Below are 23,115 nucleotides of genomic sequence, written 5' to 3' on the forward strand. Positions count from 1 at the left end.
GCCCCGCTGCTCCTCCTCCATCCTCCCCCTCACCTGCTCCGCTCTCCTCCAGCGCCTCTTCCAGCTCCGGGAACGTCAGCTCGGGCAGATCCAGCGCGGCACCGTACCGCTCCAGGAAGGAGCACACCACGGCGAAGTCCGGCCATTCTCCCACCGGGCTGGGGGCCACCGCCGGGGCGACCACCGAGGGCGCAGGAGCCTCCGCACCATCCTCCGCCATCTTGGAGCTCGAGGAGGGCGGGAGCTGTGACGGGCAGGGGGGTGGGGAGGGAAGGATGCGCGCGCCCACCCGGCCTCTCCAGGCGCGCGCTGGGTCACTCCGTCAGGCGGCCTCGCTGGGGGAGGGGGGGGCCGCCGCGCGCACGGAGTCGCTGCTGGTCTCGCGCTGGGGGGAGAGAGTGATGCGGCCCCCAGCAGGTGAGTTACACCTCCTCCTCCTCCTCCTCCGTAGCAGAACCCATATCCCACAATGCACCCGGCGCAGAGGGACCGCTTGTGCCACCTCCCCTTCCTTTCCGTAGCCACGCCCCCCCATAACATCACTGCGAGGAGGAGAGCGCCGAACACAACAAAGAGACTCGCGTTACTTTTTTTTTTTCCCTCAATCAACTTTATTGTTTCTCCTGCGTGACAAATACAATGTATCATCCGTTTTTTGTCACCGGCTAACTGCCGGCTCCGCGTCTATCTCCGTGGGACCCCAGTCACGGCGCTATTCCGCGAGTGTGTGTGCTGCTGCGGGTCGTGTCATATTCAGTCAGTCAGTGATATATTTTGAAGCGGGCTGCACTCCCGCCTCCCAGCTGCCGTCACTGTGGGGCGGGGCCATAACCCTGTTAGCCAATAGGAGGGCAGGGGATGGTGTATATAAATACTAGTGTCCGTGCTGCGATGACGCAGATAAGCGGTGGGTGGTGGAGAAGAAGGTGAGCCTACCGGGCGGCTGGGGAGAGGGGTGTCACAGGGGAGCTATGGGCTATAGCACGGTGGTTTAGGAGTTGGGTGGTTGAAGTTCTTCTGTCTCTCCCTGAGGTCTTAGGGTATATATACTAATGTGCGGTTTTTTTAGACGTGGAGATGTTGCCCATAGCAACCGATCAGATTCTAGTTTGGCCCTCCAGCTGCTGTGGAACTACACATCCCAGTGTGCACTGCCACCTTTTTGATATAACAGCATGCTAAAACTATGGCAGTGCATGCTGGGATGTGTAATTCAACAGAAGCTGGAGGGCCAAGGTTGAAGACCCCCTGCTTTAGAGGGTACTAGATAAATGTTAAGTAGAGCCTGATTGGTTGCTATGGGCAACACTTCCACTTCTGAAAACCCGCACACTAGTAAATATACCCCCATGTGTCCAGAGCTGGCATTTACCCCAATCACGGGCAATGGGTGCAGAGGATCAAAGATCAAACAGTTCTGCTCAGTAAGTTTTGGAGTTAGTGTGCCACCTGTGGTCTCTCCTGCTGCTGTACTAAAATGTGCTGGGACTTGTAGTTCCATAATGGCCTGCAATAATTCCCCCCTTCCTACAAGGCAGTTTCCATTTATCGCACCTTCTATTTATAAGCCCTGAGTAATGTAATATACTACAGCCCAGTGAAAGGACAACCTGATACACTTCAGGAGCTGCATAGAGTGGCCCTCTGACTTTCAAAAGGGTGGCTCTGTAAGCTTAATTTTAATAGGAATTTAAGTTAACTCATTTATTCAATGAATCCCAGTGCTATATGTAACAGGCTATCTGCAGGCGCAGGCCTTTTAAGTAAGCATTACATGCTATAAGAAACCAGTATGACTACAAGCCAGAAGGAGCGGGGGGGGTGGTGTGGCTGCCTGCCCATTGAGCATCGCTGCGATAGCCACACTGCTGTGAATAAATGTCACTCCTGCTCCAAACACATCTCCCTGGTAAAATACACATTGGTCAAAGGTTACAGATATGCAGCAGCAACTAGTGATGTGCTGTGTAGTGTTCTGTGTGTGAGAAAAATGTATGGCTTGTATAGAAGTATATTATGTACGTATACAGTGCATCCGGAAAGTATTCAAAACGCTTCACGTTTTCCACATTTTATGTTACAGCCTTATTCCAAAATGGAATAAATTTAGGTTGTGTCCTCAAAATTCTATACACAATACCCCATCATGACAACGTGTTAAGTTTTGTTAATTTTTTTTGAGATTTTTGGAGAACACACACACCCACACCCACACCCCCCCCCCTGTTTCCGCTGGTCATCCTTGAGATGTTTCTCCAGCTTAATTGGAGTCCGCCTATGGTAAATGCAGTTGGTTGGACATGATTTTGAAAGGTATACACCTGTCTATATTAGGTCACATACTTGACAGTGCATATCAGAGCACAATCCAAGCCTGAAGTCCAAGGAATTGTCTGTAGACCTCCGAGATAGGATTGTCTTAAGGCACAAATCTGGGGAAGGGTCCAGAAAAATATCTGCTGCTTTGAAGGTCCCAATGAGCACAGTGGCCTCCATCATCCATAAATGGAAGAAGTTCGGAACCACCAGGACTCTTCCTAGAGTTGGCCGGCTGTCTAAACTGAGCGATCGTGGAAGAAGGGCCCTAGTCAGGTAGGTGACCAAGAACCCGACGGTCCCTCTCAGAGCTACAGCATTCCTCTGTGGAGAGAGGAGAACCTTCCAGAAGGACAACCATCTAGACAGCAATCCACCAATCAGGCCTGTATGGTAGAGTGGCCAGATGGAAGCCACTCCTTAGTAAAAAAAAAAAAAGCATATGGCAGCCCGCCAGGTGTTTGCCAAAATGCATCTGAAGGACTCTGACCGTGAGAGACAAAGATTGAACTCTTTGGCGTGAATGCTAGGTGTTATTTTTGGAGGAAACCAGGCACCGCTCATCACTAGGCCAATACCATCCCTACAGTGAAGCATGGTGGTGGCAGCATCATGCTGTAGGGATGTTTTTCAGTGGCAGGAACTGGGAGACTAGTCAAGATAGAGGGAAAGATGAATGCAGCAATGTACAGAGACATCGTGGATGAAAACCTGCTCCAGAGCGCTTTTGACCTCAGACTGGGGTGACGGTTCATCTTTCAGCAGAACAACGACCCTAAGCACACAGCCAAGATATCAAAGTAGTGGCTTCAGGACAACTCTGTGAATGTCCTTGAGTGGCCCAGACTTGAATCCAATTGAGCATCTCTGGAGAGATCTGAAAATGGCTGTGCACCGACGCTTCCCATCCAACCTGATGGAGCTTGAGAGGTGCTGTGAAGAGGAATGGGTCAAACTGCCCAAAGATAGGTGTGCCAAGCTTGTGGCAACATATTCATAAAGACTTGAGGCTGTAATTGCTGCCAAAGGTGCATCAACAAAGTATTGAGCAAAGGTTGTGAATACTTATGTACATGTGATTTCCTGGTGTTTTTTTTTTTTTTTTTTTCTATTAAATTTGCAAAAATCTCAACTTTTTACACATTGTCATTGTGGGGTATTGTGTGTAGAATTTTGAGTACAAAAATGAACTTATTCCATTTTGAAATAAGGCTGTAACAACAATATGGAAAAAGTGAAGCGCTGTGAATACTTTCCAAATGCACTGTAGGCTACAAATCTGTCTCCACGTGAGCTCCTAATTTCTATAAACCCTTTCTGTAGCATGGCCACGGTAATGCAGGCCAGACCCTCCAGGTGACGTCTACCCGCAGAGCAGCTGCAGGAATTCCATGCTATAATTCTATGCGGCTAGTAGATCCTCTGTGAACGTAATTGCAAAGCATTGCGGTGCACGTGTTGTGACTTGTATGCATGCTCACTGGCAAACAATCGCTCAATCTGCGTAAACATAGCCATTGCGTCCATCTATGAATCGGGCCCTGGGATCAATAGGGCTCTAAAAGAGAAATTATTAGGAGAATATTCGCTTCACAAACCTATAGGCATCCAATCTGCGACTTGGGGTAATATGACCAAAGCACACCGGTGATAAGATTGCTGGGTATAGTTTCTCGGGCTTCTTAGAGGGAGAGCCCAATACCTAAATTGGATGGCTAACTCCTTTATAGGCCTGATTCCAATGCAGTCGTATCTTTTTCCTGTGACTCTGCTAATGCCACTTCAAAGCTCTTCCCTGGTGTACATTTGCGCGTCCGAATATCCATGAACCGAGATGCCCACTTTCAGCGTCTACCGCTTGTTGTGTCTTCAGGTTCACCATCGAAACTTTCACCAGCTCTTGGCAGGGGCAGATTATCTGTCTGACTATGGCAAACAAATCTGCATCTCTGCACAGAACCGCTATCGGCGATGCTCCCATAAGGCACCACCTCTCCATGCGCCTGATTAGCCACCCCTCTGACACCTCCTAGGAACGCCACATACATTCCCAGAACAATTCTGCTACTGTCGTACTGCACTCTGGGCCTGATGACATTTGTACACAAACCCAATGGGTTACGTATAAATCCGAAATTTGGGGATCTGCGCGTGTGCAGAACAGATCCTGCGTGATCGCTCGCTGTCTCCCCTTAGTCACAGCATGATCGACATGCTACAGCGTTTGGGGGGCTGAGCTGGTTGTGGAGACCGGGACCGCTCTACAAAACGGGTGAATGCAGAGACTAGGGTCTGCGTCGTTGGGTGCAGGCTGCCTGGACCCAGCTGACCAGTTCAGACCAGTAAGAGCTGCGACCATCGACTCGGGTTGTAGCTGCACGCAGGAGGTGTTTATTTCCTACAGTCTTCTCCAGCTGCATCTGCATTGTAGTCGGACGGTAATGCATAGCCACTTCTCTGCGTCATATGGTACGAATCAGTATCGGCCTCTGCGTTAACAATTGGGATCCATGCAGGGTGCGACTCAGGTGCATACACACAGGACAAACATTGCTCCATTGCATCAGACATGGCTGTTGCCTTACAAAGTATTAAATATTTTATATCACTTTGAGCGTGTCTTGAAAAAGCTTGTCTGCCTTATCTATATCTGTCACACAGATCCTGTGTATTACATTGTTGTTGTCTTAAGCTGGGTACACACGTAAACATTTTCTGTCCAACCATCCAACTAGTTGATTGGTTGGAATGATAATCTGGTAACGTATGGGAGTAACTGATGATCAGCAATTTGCTCCTAAATACCAGAAAACAGATGAAGATGGTCGTCAGACAAGTTTGTTAAATGTTTGATTTAAATTATTTGTTCAAACAACAGTTTTAGTCCATTTTCCGGCGTTTGGGAGCAAATTGCTGATCATGAGTTACTCCCATACGTTGCCAGATTTTCATTCCAACCAATCAACTAGTTGGACAGAAAATCTTTGTGTGTACCCAGCTTACGTTATTGGCTGGGTGGTATACATAAAACAAAGTTGTTTGGCCCCATTGAAACTACTTCTTTATAGGCTACTTTACCACAGGGTAATTATTAGACACCTGATCTTTTGTCTAAAGTGATGAGAGATCGGGGGCGATATTCAATTGTTTTGGGCGCCCATCCCTCTTTGCGCATGTCACACCCAAAAGCACTATGTTTAGATGCATTAACACCGAACCGTTTGCAGAATTCTGAATGTCAACTTGGGAGGGTGTGTGCAGAGATCTATGCGCCCGCGGGACTCACGCCTGTTCCGAGCAACTATTAAATTGCTCCGTTTGGCGCCCATTACTAATGGCCGCAGGGGAAAACCATTTAATTCCCCCCAATAGTTAGTAATAATGAGCCAGTAAAGCTGGGTACACACTTGGTGATGTGTACCCAGCCGTTCTGTCGGGTCGACATATCAGATCATGGGTACACATCAGAACGAGGTAATGAACGACAGAATGATTACTTGTTCTGTCCCTCATTACCTGCAACGGGGCTGCTTGCGTTATCGTCTGGTTGGATGCGCAGCATTGCCGACCGGACTGTCGCAAGCGGGAGCACGTATATTGGCTGTACATACTGAGCGATGCGGCAGTTATGATCCGATTCGGCCGGAAACGACATTGTGTCGACATCGTCTGTGTGTACCAAGCTTAAGAAGCCAGGAACCTTCTCTTATATTTCTGTCACTGTTTGTAGTGTTGTGGTTTAACCAAATCAACAAGGCCTGGGTACGGGATCCCGGCAGTCAGGATCTTGATGCCTGCATACCGACACCTGTCGGTAAGTATCTTAACCCTCCCTCCTCGCAGCCTAAAACTAACCCTCCCCCTAGTGCCTAACCTTAACCCCACTACTTACCGTTGGGGTGCCGGGATCCTGATGTGTCAGGATTACGGTGCCGGCATCCTGACAGCCAGGATTAACACTACATCCCATCAGCAAAATGGTGTGGTGTTTTTGTTTTTCTTCATCTATACAGTTGGGCTAGAAAATCATTTTGAATCTCACCTTGTTAATATATGCATGTATTTGTGTTCCATGTAGTCTCTGAGGTGCCACTAGGGCTATTGGAGATACCAGTGATGTATTATACGACAAAAGTAGTCTGCAAACACTGTGCAGGTTCCAGGATGTAACTGTTGTCAAACATTTTGCGGATCCTCAAAGTTCCAACTCAATTTCTTACATTGACTTTAGCATAAAATCTTCCTGAGTGCTTCCGGGCTAGGCGTTCATCATCCTAGCCCATTGCTTTATGGAGGAGCTGCTTGCACCACATTTTTGGACGTGACGTATAAAGGAGTTCCTGAAGATGACTCTCGCCCCTGTTAATTTGTTAATTTGAAATTCTGAGTTAAACGTGCACAATGTAACAAGGCTCGACTTGAACCCCTTTATAAGGGAAGCTGATGTCAATCAATTTGTTTTCTATGGCGTAAGTCTGAACGGCCCCGATGTTTCCTCCTTTCTCCCTATAGGGACAGCTATGCTCACCATGGCTTGCTTTCATGGGCACCTTGTAAGATGAGCAGTAGAAAATAACACTGTACGGCAATGTAACAAAATCCTTTTCTTTCGTTTAATCTTTTACTCCAGCGCAGCGCTAGAAGTAAGGTTATGGTGCCCACACATGGCGATGTGCACACGATCAGCCGATGTGTACGGTGTGTGTACGATTTTCCTTTAAACCCTCCCCGGCAGCTCTGCACACGATTTGGTGTCCAATCTTCATACGATGTCTCCTGCAGTCAGACTATCACAGTACATCGTGTCCTAGATTGTAAGATCTGCCCAACTGCACGGCAGATCTGACGATGCGATGTGCCACCAGCGGGGAATCGCATCGGGATCGCGAGTGGGGACTCATGATTTCCTCAGGATTTGGCCATATTTTACATGATCTGTCGTTCCAATGTGTCGGAATCGGCCAGATCGTGTAAGATATCGCTGTGTGTGTGGGCACCTTTAGTCTCCGCGCTGCCTTTTTACCAATAGAAATAGAAAATAAATATGTAGGTGGATTTAAGGCAGTATTCAATTAGCTTCGCACCCGCTAAAATTTTGCCTGCCTGACTTTTCGCCTACATTGCACTTTTTGGACGCGGAAACTTATCATGCGCGTCCCCGCTGTTCACCGTATTCAATTCCAAGCCACGCGAAAACATCAAGCGGTGAATTCAAAACAGGCGTCAGAATTGGGGAAATCAGCCTTAAACCCCCCCCCCCCCCCCAAAAAAAAAGATGCACTAACATTGGGGTTCAATGTAGATGTGCCCGAATAGCCCTAATAATAGTGTTTGGGGTACTGAAGTTGTTTCAATAGCTTCTTATTAGTGTCTTTGTACATGTGGTGAAGAATAGCATTAAGCAGTTGGAAAAATAAGTAGTCCTGTCAAATTTGGGGTACTTGAAAATGGGTGCAAGCATATTTTTATGTCTCTAAAGTAAAGTTTAAAAAAAATCATGAAAAACCACCCTCATACATGCACCTGCAATCCCAAAAACACCTGACCCCTCCCTACAGCACCCCAAGAAGTCTATTTCGCTAGTTTTTATGCTTGTGTCCCCCCCCCCCCCCACTTTGTACTTTTTTGCCCCCAAAATGAAAGTACTTTTTTGGGGTGTTAAGTTGTCCCTTGGGGGGCTGCCCGACGGGTTCTGAGTGGTTTACACCCCGAAAAAAAAAATGTTGCTCTTTTCTCCTGCTATTCTTTTTCGCCTATTACATTGCATGGACTTTCCACGTAGGCGAAAACCATCTAGAATTGAATTTGTAGATAAGTTCCGACCACGCGAAAAGCCGCGATCGGCGATACTTTTCCGCGGAAAACTGCTTTTCGCTTCTAATTGAATAAGGCCCTTAGTCTGTGTTGTCTTGGAATAAATCAGGTCTAAACTGGCAGACGCCCATGTTGAGGACAGCCGTGTGTTTCTGCTCTCTCCTCTGTCCCATGTACCTGTCTGCTGGAGGTAATACCTGGAGTAGTAGCCAGGGCGAGCGGAATAACTGCCATGCTGCGCTACTTTCTCCTTCCTGCGCAACAATCCTGTCTGTTCCGATCCACCTTCCAGATGTATCCGGATTACGTGTAATAATATATTTGGAGCAGCTGTGCTCCAAAAACCTGAGCTCTTGGGGGTCGATCCAATTTCATGCGAAGGGTGCAAGTTGCCGTTGCAACGGCGTTAAGACGCCGGCAGTGAATCTCGCACCCTTCCTGAATTTGCATATTTTTGCTCGGAGCCCTATGGGGCTTCAAGCACTTTTATGCTAGTTCGGGCTGCCGTAATGTGTGGCCATTGCCGCAATGACTCGCACCCTGGAGGGGAATGTAGCCAAATTGCCTGCAGACGGGTTGCCGGACGCCATAATGCCCACGCCGGAATCCCGAAGGACATCAGGATATCGGCATCCCAAATCCTGAATGTCCAGACAAGTATTAACTTTAGCCGCGGGAGGGATGGTTAGGTTTAGGCCCCCCACCCCTGGGGAGGGTTAGGACTGGGCTACTGGGAGGGGGGGGTTAGACACCACTGGGGGGAGTTTGGGGTCAGGCACCTCTAAGGGGGGGGGGGGGGGGTTAGGGTTGTATTTACCTGCCCTAGTCGGGAACTTCAGTGGCTGGGCTTATGGCATCTGTATTTCTACCAGTGGCTATTCAGGCGCAGGCATCTCATACTCAAGCTTCCCTCCCCCAGGAGTACATTGCATGCAATTGGATTGACCCCTTGGTCTAGTGACTTCATCCCCCTTTTAATAGAAAAGCCTCTGCTGTGTGTCCTGATTGGCACTGACCATTTTAGCTGAGGATCAGAGGTGTATCTAGGGTTCTGAGAGCCCCTGGCAAAGTAAGCGACTGGCGCCCCGCCCCCATATTTGAGATAGGGAAGGTGCGTCTGGCAAAAGAGACGTGGGTTTATGAAGAAGGGGCATGGCCACACACATACACACATATATGGAACACACATATACACACACATATATATGACACACATATACACACATATATATGACACACATATACACACATATACATAACACACATATATATATATATATATATATATATATATACCGTGTGTGTGTGTATGTGTATATATATGTATATATATATATATATATATATATATATATATATTCACAATCACACATATATACACACTTATACATTATATATATATATATATATATATATATATATATATATATGTGTGTGTGTATATATAGTGTGTGTGTATGTATAATATATAATATACCTTTCTTGCAAAATACATTTACATAGTATTATTATTACCATCAGCCATCACCATCCAGAAAGCCGGGCATTGGCAGTTCTGGCCCCAGTGTCCGTCACCGCACTACAGCTATCAAACTCAAAAGAAATGGGAGCTCCTGGCAGCAGGGGCTGCTGGGAGCTGTAGTTTCTTTTGTATTGCTTCACTGTAGCACAGTGCCTGACACCGGCGCCGATAACAGTGGCTCATGCCTGCTGTTGTGTGAGTCTCCGGGCAACGCACTGCCCAGGGGCGCACACCGACACCAGGTACAACACAGCTAGTATCCGTTTCTACCTCATGGCCGCGGATGGCATCGCCGGGCGGCGCCCCTGGCGAATGCCATCTTGGCCAATAGGTAGATACGCCCCTGCTGAGGATCACCGCTTCTGTTGAAGAAAAACCAATTGCCATTAACAGCCATGGTGCTGGGTAACCTATTGCTCTAATGATCACAGGAGCAATAAATAACAAATTATTAAGGAAATCTGCAAACTCTTGGCAGCAGCAAAGCAGTGTTATGGAGGCATCCACCCGGTATATAACCCGGGCAGGTGAATGTGTGGAGTAGGACACTGCATATAGTATCATGGCTTGGGTATGCAGGCCTAGATCCCGGCCTGGTTACTTATTAGTTCATAGCAGGACGGGCTCCTGGTTTAATGGCTGCTACTGTGTAATGGGATCCAGCAGAACAATGACAATGCATCTCCAGAAGAGAGAACTTGATGCTGCCAGTGGGTTACAGACTATCAACGCCATACAAATTTGTGTACCCCCCCCCTCCCCATTTATCTGAGTCAAGGGGGTAGATTTTCTAAAGCTTCTAAAAACAGACATGTGGTGGTGTTGCCCATAGCAACCAATCAGATTCTAGATAACATTTCTTTAATGCATTCTAGAAAATGATAGACAGAATCCGATTGGTTGCTATGGGCAACACAACCACTTGTCTCTTTTTAAGAGCTTTAGTAAAACTACACCAAAATATCTAGGTAGGTTAAGCAATAGTAATAGCATTCGTCTTCCTCCAATGTGCAGGAAATCATGGAAAACGTTTTTCCCCCCCAAACGTGCAGACACACAAGAGACCACCTCAGGGCCATGTCACAGGAAGCGCTGTAAACAAAGTTTTGGCCATTTTACACTCTTACACCTTCCCACAGAAAACTACCGGCCTCATCTGTAGTGCACTAACCACAGCATATCTGTCCATTCATCAGACCTCCTGCTAGGAAACGACAATTGGCATCTAATTTCCTGCAGTCATAGACGTTGGTCATATACAAAAACTGCATTCAAACTCATCTTAAATATAAATACATCTAAACATGTCATAGACTATTAAATATACTCTGCTGTATATACCAATGCATTGCAGATTAGCTGCAGTGCTTTACAGATATATATTTTAATACAGTATATATACTCCTTGCCAATGACTATCACATTTACAACTGGCACCTCCGCGCTGATTGGTCCATTTAAAAATGGCGCAGAAGCACGAGGGTTAACCCCTTCAGTGCTGTGGAGGCCATTTTAGTCTCGTGGGCCACAATGCTCCTAGCTTATTCCCTGAGAGAACTGTAGTATATGCACCTGGCTTACACCAGGAGACTGGGCAGCACAGTGGGTACATTCTAAAGCTACAGTACAGAAATCTTACACAAAATAGACTTTCTCTATCTGGACAGTGTTATTAATAAAATTGTATTTACCATTTAAAGGCAATTAAAGCCAGACACAAGAAAAAATAAACGTACTAATTTAAGTAGGAAAAAAATGAAGCCGTTGTCTTCAAGATTAAATGGGAATGGGCTAGCATGCTGCAAACTGTCTACAAATATCATAGTAATAATGAAGACGTATTGCAGCGCCCGCACTAATAATGGTAACTCGCACTAAAAATTGTCATGGGTTCATGTTCATCGGTTCATATTTATGCACCAGCTGTGATGCACCCATTATATCAGGGCCGTATTTCTGTTAGCCCATCTGTATTGTACATTGCACACCCTCTGCAACCTCCATTCTGCCTCTGAATGGGTATACACGGTCAGATAAAATGCCTTTCGGACCGACGGACATTTTATCTGGCTGCCTGCCAGCCGCAGATGTCCGCGGCATACATTTCTCAGTGTATTATCAGACATCTGCGCTCCGCCTCCGGGGGAGGAGACATTTCCCTGTTCCTTCCATGGGAAGGAACACGGGAAATGTCTGTCGGCCGCGGCTGAGCATACACTGCCTGATGTGGCCGACAGTTTACCTCATAAATATTGCATCGGAGCAATATTTAACCCTCGTTCGCCCGCACACATGCTACAATTATCGAGGCGGATATCTGGCTGATTGCCCCAATAATTGTAGTATGTATGGCCAGCTTAAGGGGGTGATTCAATACTCTCGCTTTATCTCCCGTCTAAAGTAATGGGAGATCGGGGGGTAATATTTAATTGTTTTTGGGCACCTATGCTTTATCGCAAATGTTGCTCCCAAATAGTCTAAAGTCCTGGTTAGGGCGCCCAAACCACAGACTTTTCACACACTTCTGCTCTCCAACTCAGGAGGGTGCAAGCAGAAGTGCCGGCGGCTATTGCACCCGAACCGAGCAACGACCGAATTGCTGTCTTGCGCCTATTCGGCAGAGCCGACAGAGAGAACCTTTGAAATCCCCCTTCCCTTAAGGAGTTCCAATCTGTAATAAAGTATAGGGAGGGTTGTTTAGTTAAAGCTGATCCTGTGAGTTGATTACGCAGCCGCAGGAATATGCATTGAGACGCCCACCGGCAGCTTTGCAGATCCAGGCGGCTGCGTAAAAAGTTGCAGAATCTGCGCACAATGATGCAGCATCGGTCGCACATCAGTAGATTATCGGCCTTCTGAGTAACGCTATGGTTATTCAAAATGGTCGACTAAACTATCACAGCAGTTAAATTGTTACAAAGGTGCAGTCGCTGGATCGGATACGGCTATAAAACTTTTGCGTCATGCCCATGTCTTTAATTTACCCCTCTGTTACCACCCACAAATAGTCCCGACCTGTCCATCACTCTGCTTCTAAATCTTCTCTATTAGTGACCTCGCAGAGGCACCAGGACGCCGGCGCCATAATTAAAAACATCGGCCAATTGTGTAAAATATCGGCAGAGGGTACAACACTGAATCAGGCCCTGTGATGACTAAAGAGATCCCTTTCCATCTCTAAAATAGTGATACATGTCTAAACTGATGCCACACTGACTGGTGCCGGTCGTCCTGAGTGAGCTCATAGACATCGGCCTCTGGTGCTGAAAGGGTTACTTTCATTTGTCCCAATACTTGTGCTCACAGACCTTGTTGGATGGAACTCTGCTAAAATGTTGACGCATAAACCTACATGTATGTGGTGAATACAAGGTGTCATTCTGTGCTTTAACCTAATTATCATCTAATCGGAACTGCCCCAGTACACGGTGGAAATGGCAAGGCCGGGCACTGTACAGCTGGGTATAGGAACGGCAAAGACGGCACATAGCCGAGACTGCTCCTTGTTCTCGTCACTGATCTACATTAGCCCAGTGACGTTCAGTGGTTGTAGCTACGGAAATGAGTCATACACAGGTCTGATCACTGAGCGACTGGGAAGCGAGGGCTTTGTCTTAGTCTGTACACCACAGGCAGCACTGTCAGTAAACTTACTGACTAAAAGAAAAGTCCTGTTTGTATCTGCCAATACCAGAAGATGGGGAATGATGAACCTCAATACTGCTGAGGGTGGCACAGTGGTTGGCATTGCTTTCTCACAGTGCTGGGTCGTGGGTTTCATATCAACCAGGTCCCTATGTGTGTGGAGTTTGTGTGTTCTTCCCTGTATGTTCACACAGGCTGTCACTTGGGTGCTAACGCCGTATACCGCTTGTGTTTGTTACTGCAGTGAGTGCACAGGATGTCCTCGCCTGAGATCACCAGCGTCTCCTGGGGGAGTATGAACATCGGAGGAAGGGTTTATAAAGACTGCAAGGTCTGGCCAGGAGGAAGCCGAGCCTGGGACTGGAGAGAGACTGGGACCAATGTAAGATATTACTGTGAGAGCAGGCAGTGACTATACACCTGCCAATCCCAGCATGCACTTGGGTCTGCACTCATTCTCAGATTGGAAAACCACAGAGGAGCATGGCATGCAAATCCTGCCAGGCCTTAAACTCGCACCTTGTGCCAGTCTGCATTTACAGTGAGCTGTTACACAATTTCACCATTGCTAAATATTTCTGCAGTCTGACCTGGTCCTTCAGTCACCGAATTAGATTGTAATTCTCCCCCTGTATATGAAGCAGGATGTAATTATGAGACCGCAGGTCTCAATCCCTGCAGCAGAATCCCGGCAAGGGAGTTAACATAGGTGTCGAAATACCGACGCCTATGCTAATCCCAACGCCGAGGACGCCTGCCCAGACCAAGGTAAGTCCGGGGCGCCCTTTGCGGGGGGTGGTGTTTGGATTAGGACCCTTAGCGGGGTTAGGTTTGGGGGGGAGATTAGGGTTAGGCACCACCGGGGGGAGGTTAGGTACTTGCCTGCCCCTGTTGGGATCTTCATCCCGTCGGGCATCCGCTGTCGGGATTTGAAGCCGCTGGCATTTAAACCCCATTCCATATGAAGCATCACTAGGCTTTCCTGAAATGAGCTGTTCTGTGCTCAGTATTCTCAGACTAGTGAATTAATGCCTTGTCTAATATAGTAGAAGTCGCTGCCATCTCCTCATCCCTGTGTGACCTGACTGTACTCCTGTCTGCTATTATTTATCCCTGTATGTCCAGATATTCTACAAACGGAATACTCAAGCAAATCTGAATGCCATGGTCTTGGTCTGTGTTTTGCCTGCCCTGATCTGGACGATGCATGTGCCATCTAGCTGTGAAAGACTATTGCTTAATTGTGGAACAACCACATTACAAAGGGGATGCTATGTCTGTGTTTACAGTTTGATTTTATTTTCTCATTTGTAAAAGGAGTCTCTCCAGTCTACGCCGGCTCCATGGCTGAAATCTGTGCTTCAGCTGCCACCCTGCCCCGAGACCTAGTCAGGGTGCTGGAGTCTGGTCCCTTATCCCATTCTGCACATGGCCAGGTTTGCTGGCTGCCTGCATTGTATGTTGTGGTCAGGAGCGTTATTGCTGCTGTTAAAGCCCGCAGGCCCCTTTTCTCTGCCAGGGCTGAAGGGGAGGGGGAGCAGATACGCCCCAAGGGGTCCTCTAACAAGCTGTGTGCTGTCTGCAGAGCTGGACGTGGGGCCTATTTATCACATCCTCCCTGCTGTATTATTGTGGTCGTTAGTTTTCTGCTTCCATCCTGCAAAGAAACTTGTCCCATTTCCAGACGTCACACTGGTGTAATACTGGCAGCAGCCCCTAAATAAATCACTTGCTGGCTGTTCCACAATTACAGGCCCGGAGGAAGGTTCTGCTGCACCAACTAGCTTGTTCCCCCGAATACTCCTATTAGTCTTGTCTGACACATTACTGGCTATAGTCTAGTGTATATATCCAATCTACCTGCATATTCTGTCGCTGGAATGTCTGACGGTTTAACTGCCTGTGTGGAACTACTCATCCCAGCATGCCCTGCCACAGTTTTCACATATCCTAACGGCAAAACTGGCATGCTGGGATATTTAGTTCCACAAAAGCTGGAAAGCTGCACGTTAAGCACCCCTGAATATATCACTGGGCAGTCTGTCCCCTGACATTCCCTCCATCACTACACTCCTGTATCACTGGGCAGTCTGTCCCTCCATCACTACACTCCTGTGTCACTGGGCAGTCTGTCCCTCCATCACTACACTCCTGTGTCACTGGGCAGTCTGTCCCCGGGATCACTACACTCCTGTGTCACTGGGCAGTCTGTCCCCGGGATCACTACACTCCTGTGTCACTGGGCAGTCTGTCCCCGGGATCACTACACTCCTGTGTCACTGGGCAGTCTGTCCCCGGGATCACTACACTCCTGTGTCACTGGGCAGTCTGTCCCTCCATCACTACACTCCTGTATCACTGGGCAGTCTGTCCCCGGGATCACTACACTCCTGTATCACTGGGCAGTCTGTCCCCGGCATCACTACACTCCTGTATCACTGGGCAGTCTGTCCCCGGGATCACTACACTCCTGTGTCACTGGGCAGTCTGTCCCCGGCATCACTACACTCCTGTGTCACTGGGCAGTCTGTCCCCGGCATCACTACACTCCTGTGTCACTGGGCAGTCTGTCCCCGGGATCACTACACTCCTGTGTCACTGGGCAGTCTGTCCCCGGGATCACTACACTCCTGTGTCACTGGGCAGTCTGTCCCTCCATCACTACACTCCTGTGTCACTGGGCAGTCTGTCCCCGGCATCACTACACTCTTGTGTCACTGGGCAGTCTGTCCCCGGCATCACTACACTCTTGTGTCACTGGGCAGTCTGTCCCCGGCATCACTACACTCCTGTGTCACTGGGCAGTCTGTCCCCGGCATCACTACACTCCTGTGTCACTGGGCAGTCTGTCCCCGGCATCACTACACTCCTGTGTCACTGGGCAGTCTGTCCCCGGCATCACTACACTCCTGTGTCACTGGGCAGTCTGTCCCCGGCATCACTACACTCCTGTGTCACTGGGCAGTCTGTCCCCGGGATCACTACACTCCTGTGTCACTGGGCAGTCTGTCCCCGGGATCACTACACTCCTGTGTCACTGGGCAGTCTTTCCCCGGGATCACTACACTCCTGTGTCACTGGGCAGTCTGTCCCCGGCATCACTACACTCCTGTGTCATTTTGCTTTATTATATATTGATCTGTTGCCTTATGGATTCCATGCTATTTACAAATGGCTTATGCAATGGTTTCCACCTTTTAGGATCCACAGTTAGTTACCCTGAACACCAATAGCATCATTTCAATGCTGGTGGTTAAATTATAATGATGTACTGCTTAGAAAGAATGCGTTTCTCTTTTGCTTACCTCTCAATTCTGATTGTTAAAATACAATTGTACACTGCTTAGAGGAGAGGTTCCCAGAAGTGGTCCTCAAGGCTCCCCAACAGTTCAGGTTTTTATAGAAATCCATGGTTAAGCACAGGTGGTTTCACTGAGGTACTAATTAAGGCCCTCATTCAGAGCCGGACGCTCTGACCAGAGCGCTCGCTCTGAATGAGGGCCGTCCTCCAAAAAAATGGAGCGTCCTCCTGGACGCTCGTATAGCTGTGGGTCACCACCCACAGCCTATACGAGCGTGCAGGTTGATGGTCGCGATGGTCTTGACCATCGCGACCATTGCCACTGCGAGCCGGAGCCTGCAGTTGAGTTTCTCAACCGCAAGGCCCGGAGTGATTTTGGTTCTATCAGAGCCAAAATCACTCCCACTGACATCACTAGTGATGTCAGTGGGGCCGGCTTCAGACGGTAGGTGTTCCCTTGGGAACGCCTCCGTCTGGCAGCCACCCCCCAGGCACGCCAACCAAAGGGGGCGTGCTGTCAGTGACCATCGACAGCACGCCCCCTTTGATCAGACACAACGAGCGAAGGAAAGTCCTTCGCTCGTCGCGTCTCGTGCATGCGCACGATGGAGCTCCCTCCGTCGTGCGCATGCTCAGTGCAGACCATCGACCCACTTGCGAGCGGACAGCCGCTCGCGAGTGGGTCTGAATCAGGCCCTAAGTCACCTGTGCTCAACTATGGATATCTCTAAAACCTGAACTGTTGGGGTACCTTGAGGACCGCGCGTGGGAACCTCTGGATGGCATTTTTCTTTTGCTTACCTCTCAATGCTGGTGTTTAAACAACCAGCTACACTATGAGCAGCCCAGATCCTGGTTTCATACTGTGGCAGTCTGATGACTGCAGGTCTCCTAAACATCATGTCCGCTGCGTTGACTGCTAAGCTCATGATCTGCCCCTCTTGAGATGATGTACAATGGGCTGTGGCTTATCAAATTCTACCCCCACCCCAAGCCATCCGAGAAACCCACATGGACTGTCTCAGTTACTACCACCGTTGTGGACTTCTGTTAATTATCCAGGCCAGCACACACCAGCCTGGCCAGGAATTTGCGCCGCACTTCTCGGCATAGTGGTGTGGTGGGTTCAACGCTATCCTATACAGCGTATAGAGATTAAAATGAGAGGGCTGCCGTAAAAACAATACACGGCATACCCCTATCTCAATAAAAAAAAACTGCTTGGCCACCATATGAACGCTGCATGGGCCTTAATTTAGTTTGTGGAGGTCCCCTCCCAATATCTTCAGGGGAGTTGATTTCTATATTACGATGGAAGACCTATCCTCAAACTCAAACTTCACTGCCACTGCGTATGACTGGTTGAGATATAAAGCGCCTTCTGTATACAGGACCCACCTTCGGCCCTTGTCTGCTGATGGATCTTCCTCTGCCCCCTGCCTTCTTCTAAATAAAGTTTCACACATTTAAACCTGATTATCAGTCCTCTTATACACCCCCAAGATTTTTCACGGTCCCATATTGCCTTGAACAAGTCTTACTGCATTAAGCTTCCCATGCCCTTACCCTTTTCCTGGTCCATTCATCCTGTTATGCTCCCTTTGTTGCTTTATCTCTCACTGTCATGTGTTCTCCTTTCCCTTCCTTTTGCTGTTTACCTTATGTAACTGCACCCAGATTGGGTTGGTTCTTATTGGTCCTTGGTCATGAATATATAATTGGCTGGGTGTAGCTTCTTTATATTCCCTTGGTTAAAATGACCTCTCTTCATTGCACAGCAAGTTCTCCCATCTACCTTTTGTCTCTATTTACCAGCACCATCCTGGTGTCCAGCCAGCCGACCTCGAGGAGATTGTGAAGAAGGATGTGAAGACTCTTGTGATTGGCTGTGGTATGTCTGAGGCACTACAGGTGAGATTTGTTCTATGGTCTCAGCCTATGAGCTAACAGGCTCGCATGAACTCTAGGGGCTAGTGAGCCGTGTAGTCAATCACAACGCGTTTCACCACATTTCTATTGCTTTAGGTCTTCAGGTGACTAGAACATTGAGGGCAGGTGGATGCAGAAGCGGATAGGTAGCGGCTGTTGGTCGGCCATCTGCGACTTTATGCAAATGTGCGAGGACTGCAACGCCCACTGTCAGCTCCCATAGATGCTGAATTACTGATTGGTGCATCTTTAGACGAACCATCGGAACTTGCTCCAGCCCTACGGCAGGCGCAGTTTCTCTGTTCAAGTATGGCCTTCTATATGAGCTGTTTAGCGCCTGTGTAGGGAACCACTTTCACCGACACGCATGCACCAAGCCCATAAGACAGACCATCTCCGTGCGAGCAATAAGCCACCTTCTTATCACCGCCCAGGAACACTTGCTGCATTTCTCTGTGCATGCACCTGAAACCGCAACTGGTACTGTGCTCTGTACGGACACAATCTGGACGCATTGCATGGTGTGACTTAGACGCATGCGCATTAGCAAATAACTGCTCCACTATGTCCAACATTGGCGGTGCCTCCCCCTCTGTATTAGAACCTGACTGTTGGTGCTTCTCTCATGGGCATGAGTCTCTCTGGAAGGGCTTGGGCGCCTACACACTGCTGGATGGAGGAGTCATAGTTTAATTTGTCCTCATTGTATTTGTGCATTTTTTATTTCACGGTTTTAAAGGTGAGCAATCCCCCACATGTAGGTCCCAGCTTCCACCTTGGAGTACGTCAAGTCCCACTCCATCGATGTACTGGTCCTCCGGACGGAGAAGGCAGTGGCGGAGTATAACAGCCTGGTCTCACAGGGGCTCAGAGTTGGAGGAGTTTTTCATTCCACCTGCTAAATTCCAACAGTGGGAAACCCTTTATGAGACCTCAACCCCAGCCTGACATCTGTGGATTGAGGGGAATAGGAATGGACTTCTTCTTCTCTTGTGCCAATAAACAGTAACTAATCTCTTTGGGTGAATGTGAAGGTAGCGAGCTTGGCAGGGTTTGTGTGTTTTTGCTTTGATTATTCCTGTTTGGAGCTAATAACGCAGATTTTAAGTAGTGGAAACCGTGCACAATATACTACCCCACTGCGTCTCTTCATTATGATCTTAACCCTCAGTGTTGCGGAGACCCTAAGGTTATTACCTGGTTTCCATAGGCCGCCAACCTGGCCTTAATAATGGGAAAATAAACACGTGATCTGCCCATTTTGCCAAATCTGATATCGTGAATGGGGATTTTCTTACGGAATTAGTAATCTGCCTGCTGGAATTTTCATTCACAAGTAGAGAAGTTAAAGACAACTTACATTGGGCTGTGATGTGGCTGCTCCCACCCACACATTGCCTGACCTGCATCCCAGCATATTCATCTGAAGAGACTATGGGGCATGTTCAATTGGGTACGTGAATAGCAAAAATCCTGCACGTGTGAGGTTTTACCTGCAGGTGGGGGATTTTTGTGCCCCGGGAGGTTTTTTCACACACCTCCCAGAGCAAGTGTGATTTTTCTCCAAATCTGTATTTTTGGGGAAAATCACTGGGCTTTGCTCTGGGACCCCGGCGGCATTCCCCCATAGGACTAATTTAGCAGAGTATTGTGTGTGTGTGTGTGTGTGCCCCCCCCCCCCCCAGGAATGGGCGCTGGGAGAACTACATCTCCCAGCAGCACTTGCCCCTACCAGCAGCCCCCTCAACCATTTTTTAATTTATTGGATACCGTGGGTATCGGGAGCGCGCATACCTGCGGCATTCCAAAATTAGGAGCGCACAATTGAATATGCCCCTAAAAGTTTGATGTGAAAACAGACATGCCTTATTCATGCATGTAATATCTACGTTAACAATAAGAAATGTTTAGTATAAGACGGAGATTATTCCCTACAAGGAATTTAAGAGGATTTTTCTGAATTGCATATAAACTTTCTCTCCACTAACTGTCCCCTTATTCTCCATTCTAGTCTTGAGCTGTGCTCCTCGCAGTGACTGTAATACAGAAGGTTACTTGGTGTCCAGTAGCACCAGTTTCTTTCTGCCGGCTCAGTAATAGGCAGCGGGTTATGCTTCGGTTTTGGTTAAGGATTTTCGCACATATTTTGCTCACACCTCATAGGTAACGCCAAAAATGCAGAGTTTTCATTCCCATAATGGCTGCTTCATGCACAAGAACATAGGGCCTGATTCAGCCCCGTTCGCTAGATGCGATCGTTCGCTCCCAGCGTATGGTAATTCGGCTAAGTGAAGTCAAGGCAGCCGCTCGCAGGGCAAGTCATAAGCACGCCAACTATGTCTTGGCATGCGATCACTTTGTGTATTTCGACGCCCACCAGCCTGTCTTAAGACGCCCACTAGCGCACGTCATCTCCAGGAAGTGCATGAAACCATTGGTACATCGAGCACCATCGGATGCGATCGCAGCACTTGAGGTTGTCTATACCCTGCCGCAAGCACTGCGATCACTTCAGTGTATATTTCTAGCAAGTGACGCGTCCTATGACGCTGGCTAAGTATGCACGCCTCTGAAACAGCGTTGAAATTCTCTGCACGCCTGCGTTCGCACCTCCACTCCCCCGTTTCCAGTGGCCTGTCCCTGTTACCACCCACAAACTGACTCTCCTGTCACTCACTCTGCTGGGCAGTCTACGTTGGGCGAGCGAAAGTTTCCCCATCGCTCGTACTAGTTTGCGCACGCGGAATACGAAGCGTACGCATGCGCACATTGAAAAACCTTGCTCACTCCGTGCGATCGCTTGCTAGCGAACGGGTCTGAATCAGGCCCATAGTCTTGTAGCTGAATATTGCCCTCACGCAGTAGATCTTAACTATATGTTAAAACTGGTGCTGCCATGAAAGTGTCAGTGCGAGATGTTATCCTGAATTGCACTGCGCACTTTTAATGGTGCCTTATAACTAAAATCAGTTAATGATGATAATGTGGGTTTGGTCTGTTTATTGAATGCATACAGAGCAAGCGAGCACAGAAATGCAACACGTCATGGAAAATAGGACTTAAAACAGAATAATACTAAAAATAGGTGCAATGCAATATCTTTTTATTTTAGAAATAATTTTGTGCCGCAGATGAAGTGACTGGAGTCCTGCTGGAGAAAAGTGCTATATAAATAAAATGATTATTATTATTTGTAGTTTGATGTAGTGAAATAAACTTGTTGGTAAATTGAACAGTATGTGTCATGATTACGTCCTTGCTGGGGCTTATGTCTAACCATAACCAGCGTGTCTGAAATGGCTTTCATGTCATTTGCTTACAGACTATTCCGTCACCCACAGAAAACCTTGTTCCTGAGGAAGTGTCGCACACGTCATGCTATTTTTCAATCTAATTCCAAGTAATGACATTTTAGCGAAGTTCATCTTGATTTGCGCATTTGGCACGCCACTGCATCAGCTGATGACACAGAAGGGAACCAGATTAAATACACTACTCTCTGTGTGCCATGGCGATAAGTTACGCCTCGCATACTCCTATTTTACAGTTCTGTCAACCAGTCATTTACTTTGTAATAGAAAAGCCCGTGACAGTGCATTACATATAATTGTGGCCGTGTATGCAGCTGTCCTGGCTCCTGCAGACAATGGGGATTACAGTGTGAGCTTGTTTTAGTTTACATTCTAGAGCTATATCATCATCCAACTCTGTGTACTGGAGCCTGGTATAAGGGAAATCACTCCGACTGATCCTCTACGCTAGGGGTAGACAACCAGTAGCACTCAAGCTACTATGGCACTACACATCCCAGCATGCCCTGACAGCAGTACTGTGACAGTGAGTGTCGGGAGGTGCAGTCCTGCGGCTATAATACAAGTTGTTAGTAAATCTGTAAAGTTTTGTATAGATTTTTTATTTTTATAACTTTCAGGTCACATCAGCCTCTGGTTTGGGTTATTCCTCCTGTCGTCCTTTTCAGCCTTTTAAATACTAATCTTCCAAGCATTCTAAGTTAATAAAGCCGTAGAATATGGATAGTGAGAGCTATATCTTACAGGCAGAACTAGGTTATTTTCAGGCACAAAACTTAAAAGGGGCAATTAAATTAGGAGCGATGCAAAATCAGTACAATGCTGTACAGCAACCTCAATGTTTGCACGTTAATACCAACCCCTCTGGGTGTGTGAACTAACATGATGGAATTAGGGGCGCCGTAGGCTACACACATGCACTCACACTGGAAATTAGAAATACTTGGCCACTATGTGTTATATGTGCTTACTCTGTCATTCTGTTAATGACTGCTTCCAGCCATGTTCTGTCCTCTGATCCCCCCTGACCAGCAGGAAAAAGTCCCACTAAATGGCTTCTATTCAGGTCCAAATTTTCCCACTACAAAGGGGCATATTCAATTAGAAACCCCGCGGCTAATTGGCGCGCTGGACGGGATTCATTTAGTGGAGATTCCACGCGTGGGTGTCCCCGCTGTTTGATTTTACAGTGCAAGGTTAAATCAGCGTGAGGCCGTCATATTCAGCCTCGCGCGAACAAGAATAACACACTGATTACGCAGTTCTCGCGGAATCAG

At 47.8% G+C, this 23,115-nt stretch overlaps 2 protein-coding genes across 4 annotated transcripts in view; one reads left to right on the forward strand and one right to left on the reverse strand.

The window, feature by feature from the left end:
- The window catches only part of RSF1 (remodeling and spacing factor 1), a 43,925-nt gene extending 43,446 nt beyond the window's left edge, over window positions 1–479 (reverse strand). For both annotated transcript variants that reach the window (XM_088473801.1, XM_088473800.1), the window contains exon 1: window positions 34–479. In XM_088473801.1, the coding sequence (XP_088329927.1) occupies window positions 34–220 (187 nt within the window). In that variant the 5' untranslated portion in view covers window positions 221–479. The remainder of the gene's footprint in view (window positions 1–33) is intronic.
- AAMDC (adipogenesis associated Mth938 domain containing) lies at window positions 313–21,760 on the forward strand. Of its 2 annotated transcripts, none has more exons than XM_088473804.1 (4): window positions 313–417; window positions 13,542–13,679; window positions 18,414–18,509; window positions 19,289–21,760. In XM_088473804.1, the coding sequence occupies exons 2-4, from the start codon at window positions 13,554–13,556 to the stop codon at window positions 19,427–19,429; spliced, it is 363 nt and encodes a 120-aa protein (XP_088329930.1). In that variant the 5' UTR covers window positions 313–417; window positions 13,542–13,553; the 3' UTR covers window positions 19,430–21,760. The 2 variants fall into 2 exon arrangements, with proteins under 2 accessions (XP_088329930.1, XP_088329929.1); XM_088473803.1 differs by lacking the exon at window positions 313–417 and adding an exon at window positions 885–926.
- Window positions 21,761–23,115: the final 1,355 nt, after the last annotated feature.

The sequence above is a fragment of the Taudactylus pleione genome, unplaced genomic scaffold (assembly GCF_031769625.1).
Source record: "Taudactylus pleione unplaced genomic scaffold, aTauple2 ptg000140l, whole genome shotgun sequence".
NCBI classification, from domain to species: domain Eukaryota; kingdom Metazoa; phylum Chordata; class Amphibia; order Anura; family Myobatrachidae; genus Taudactylus; species Taudactylus pleione.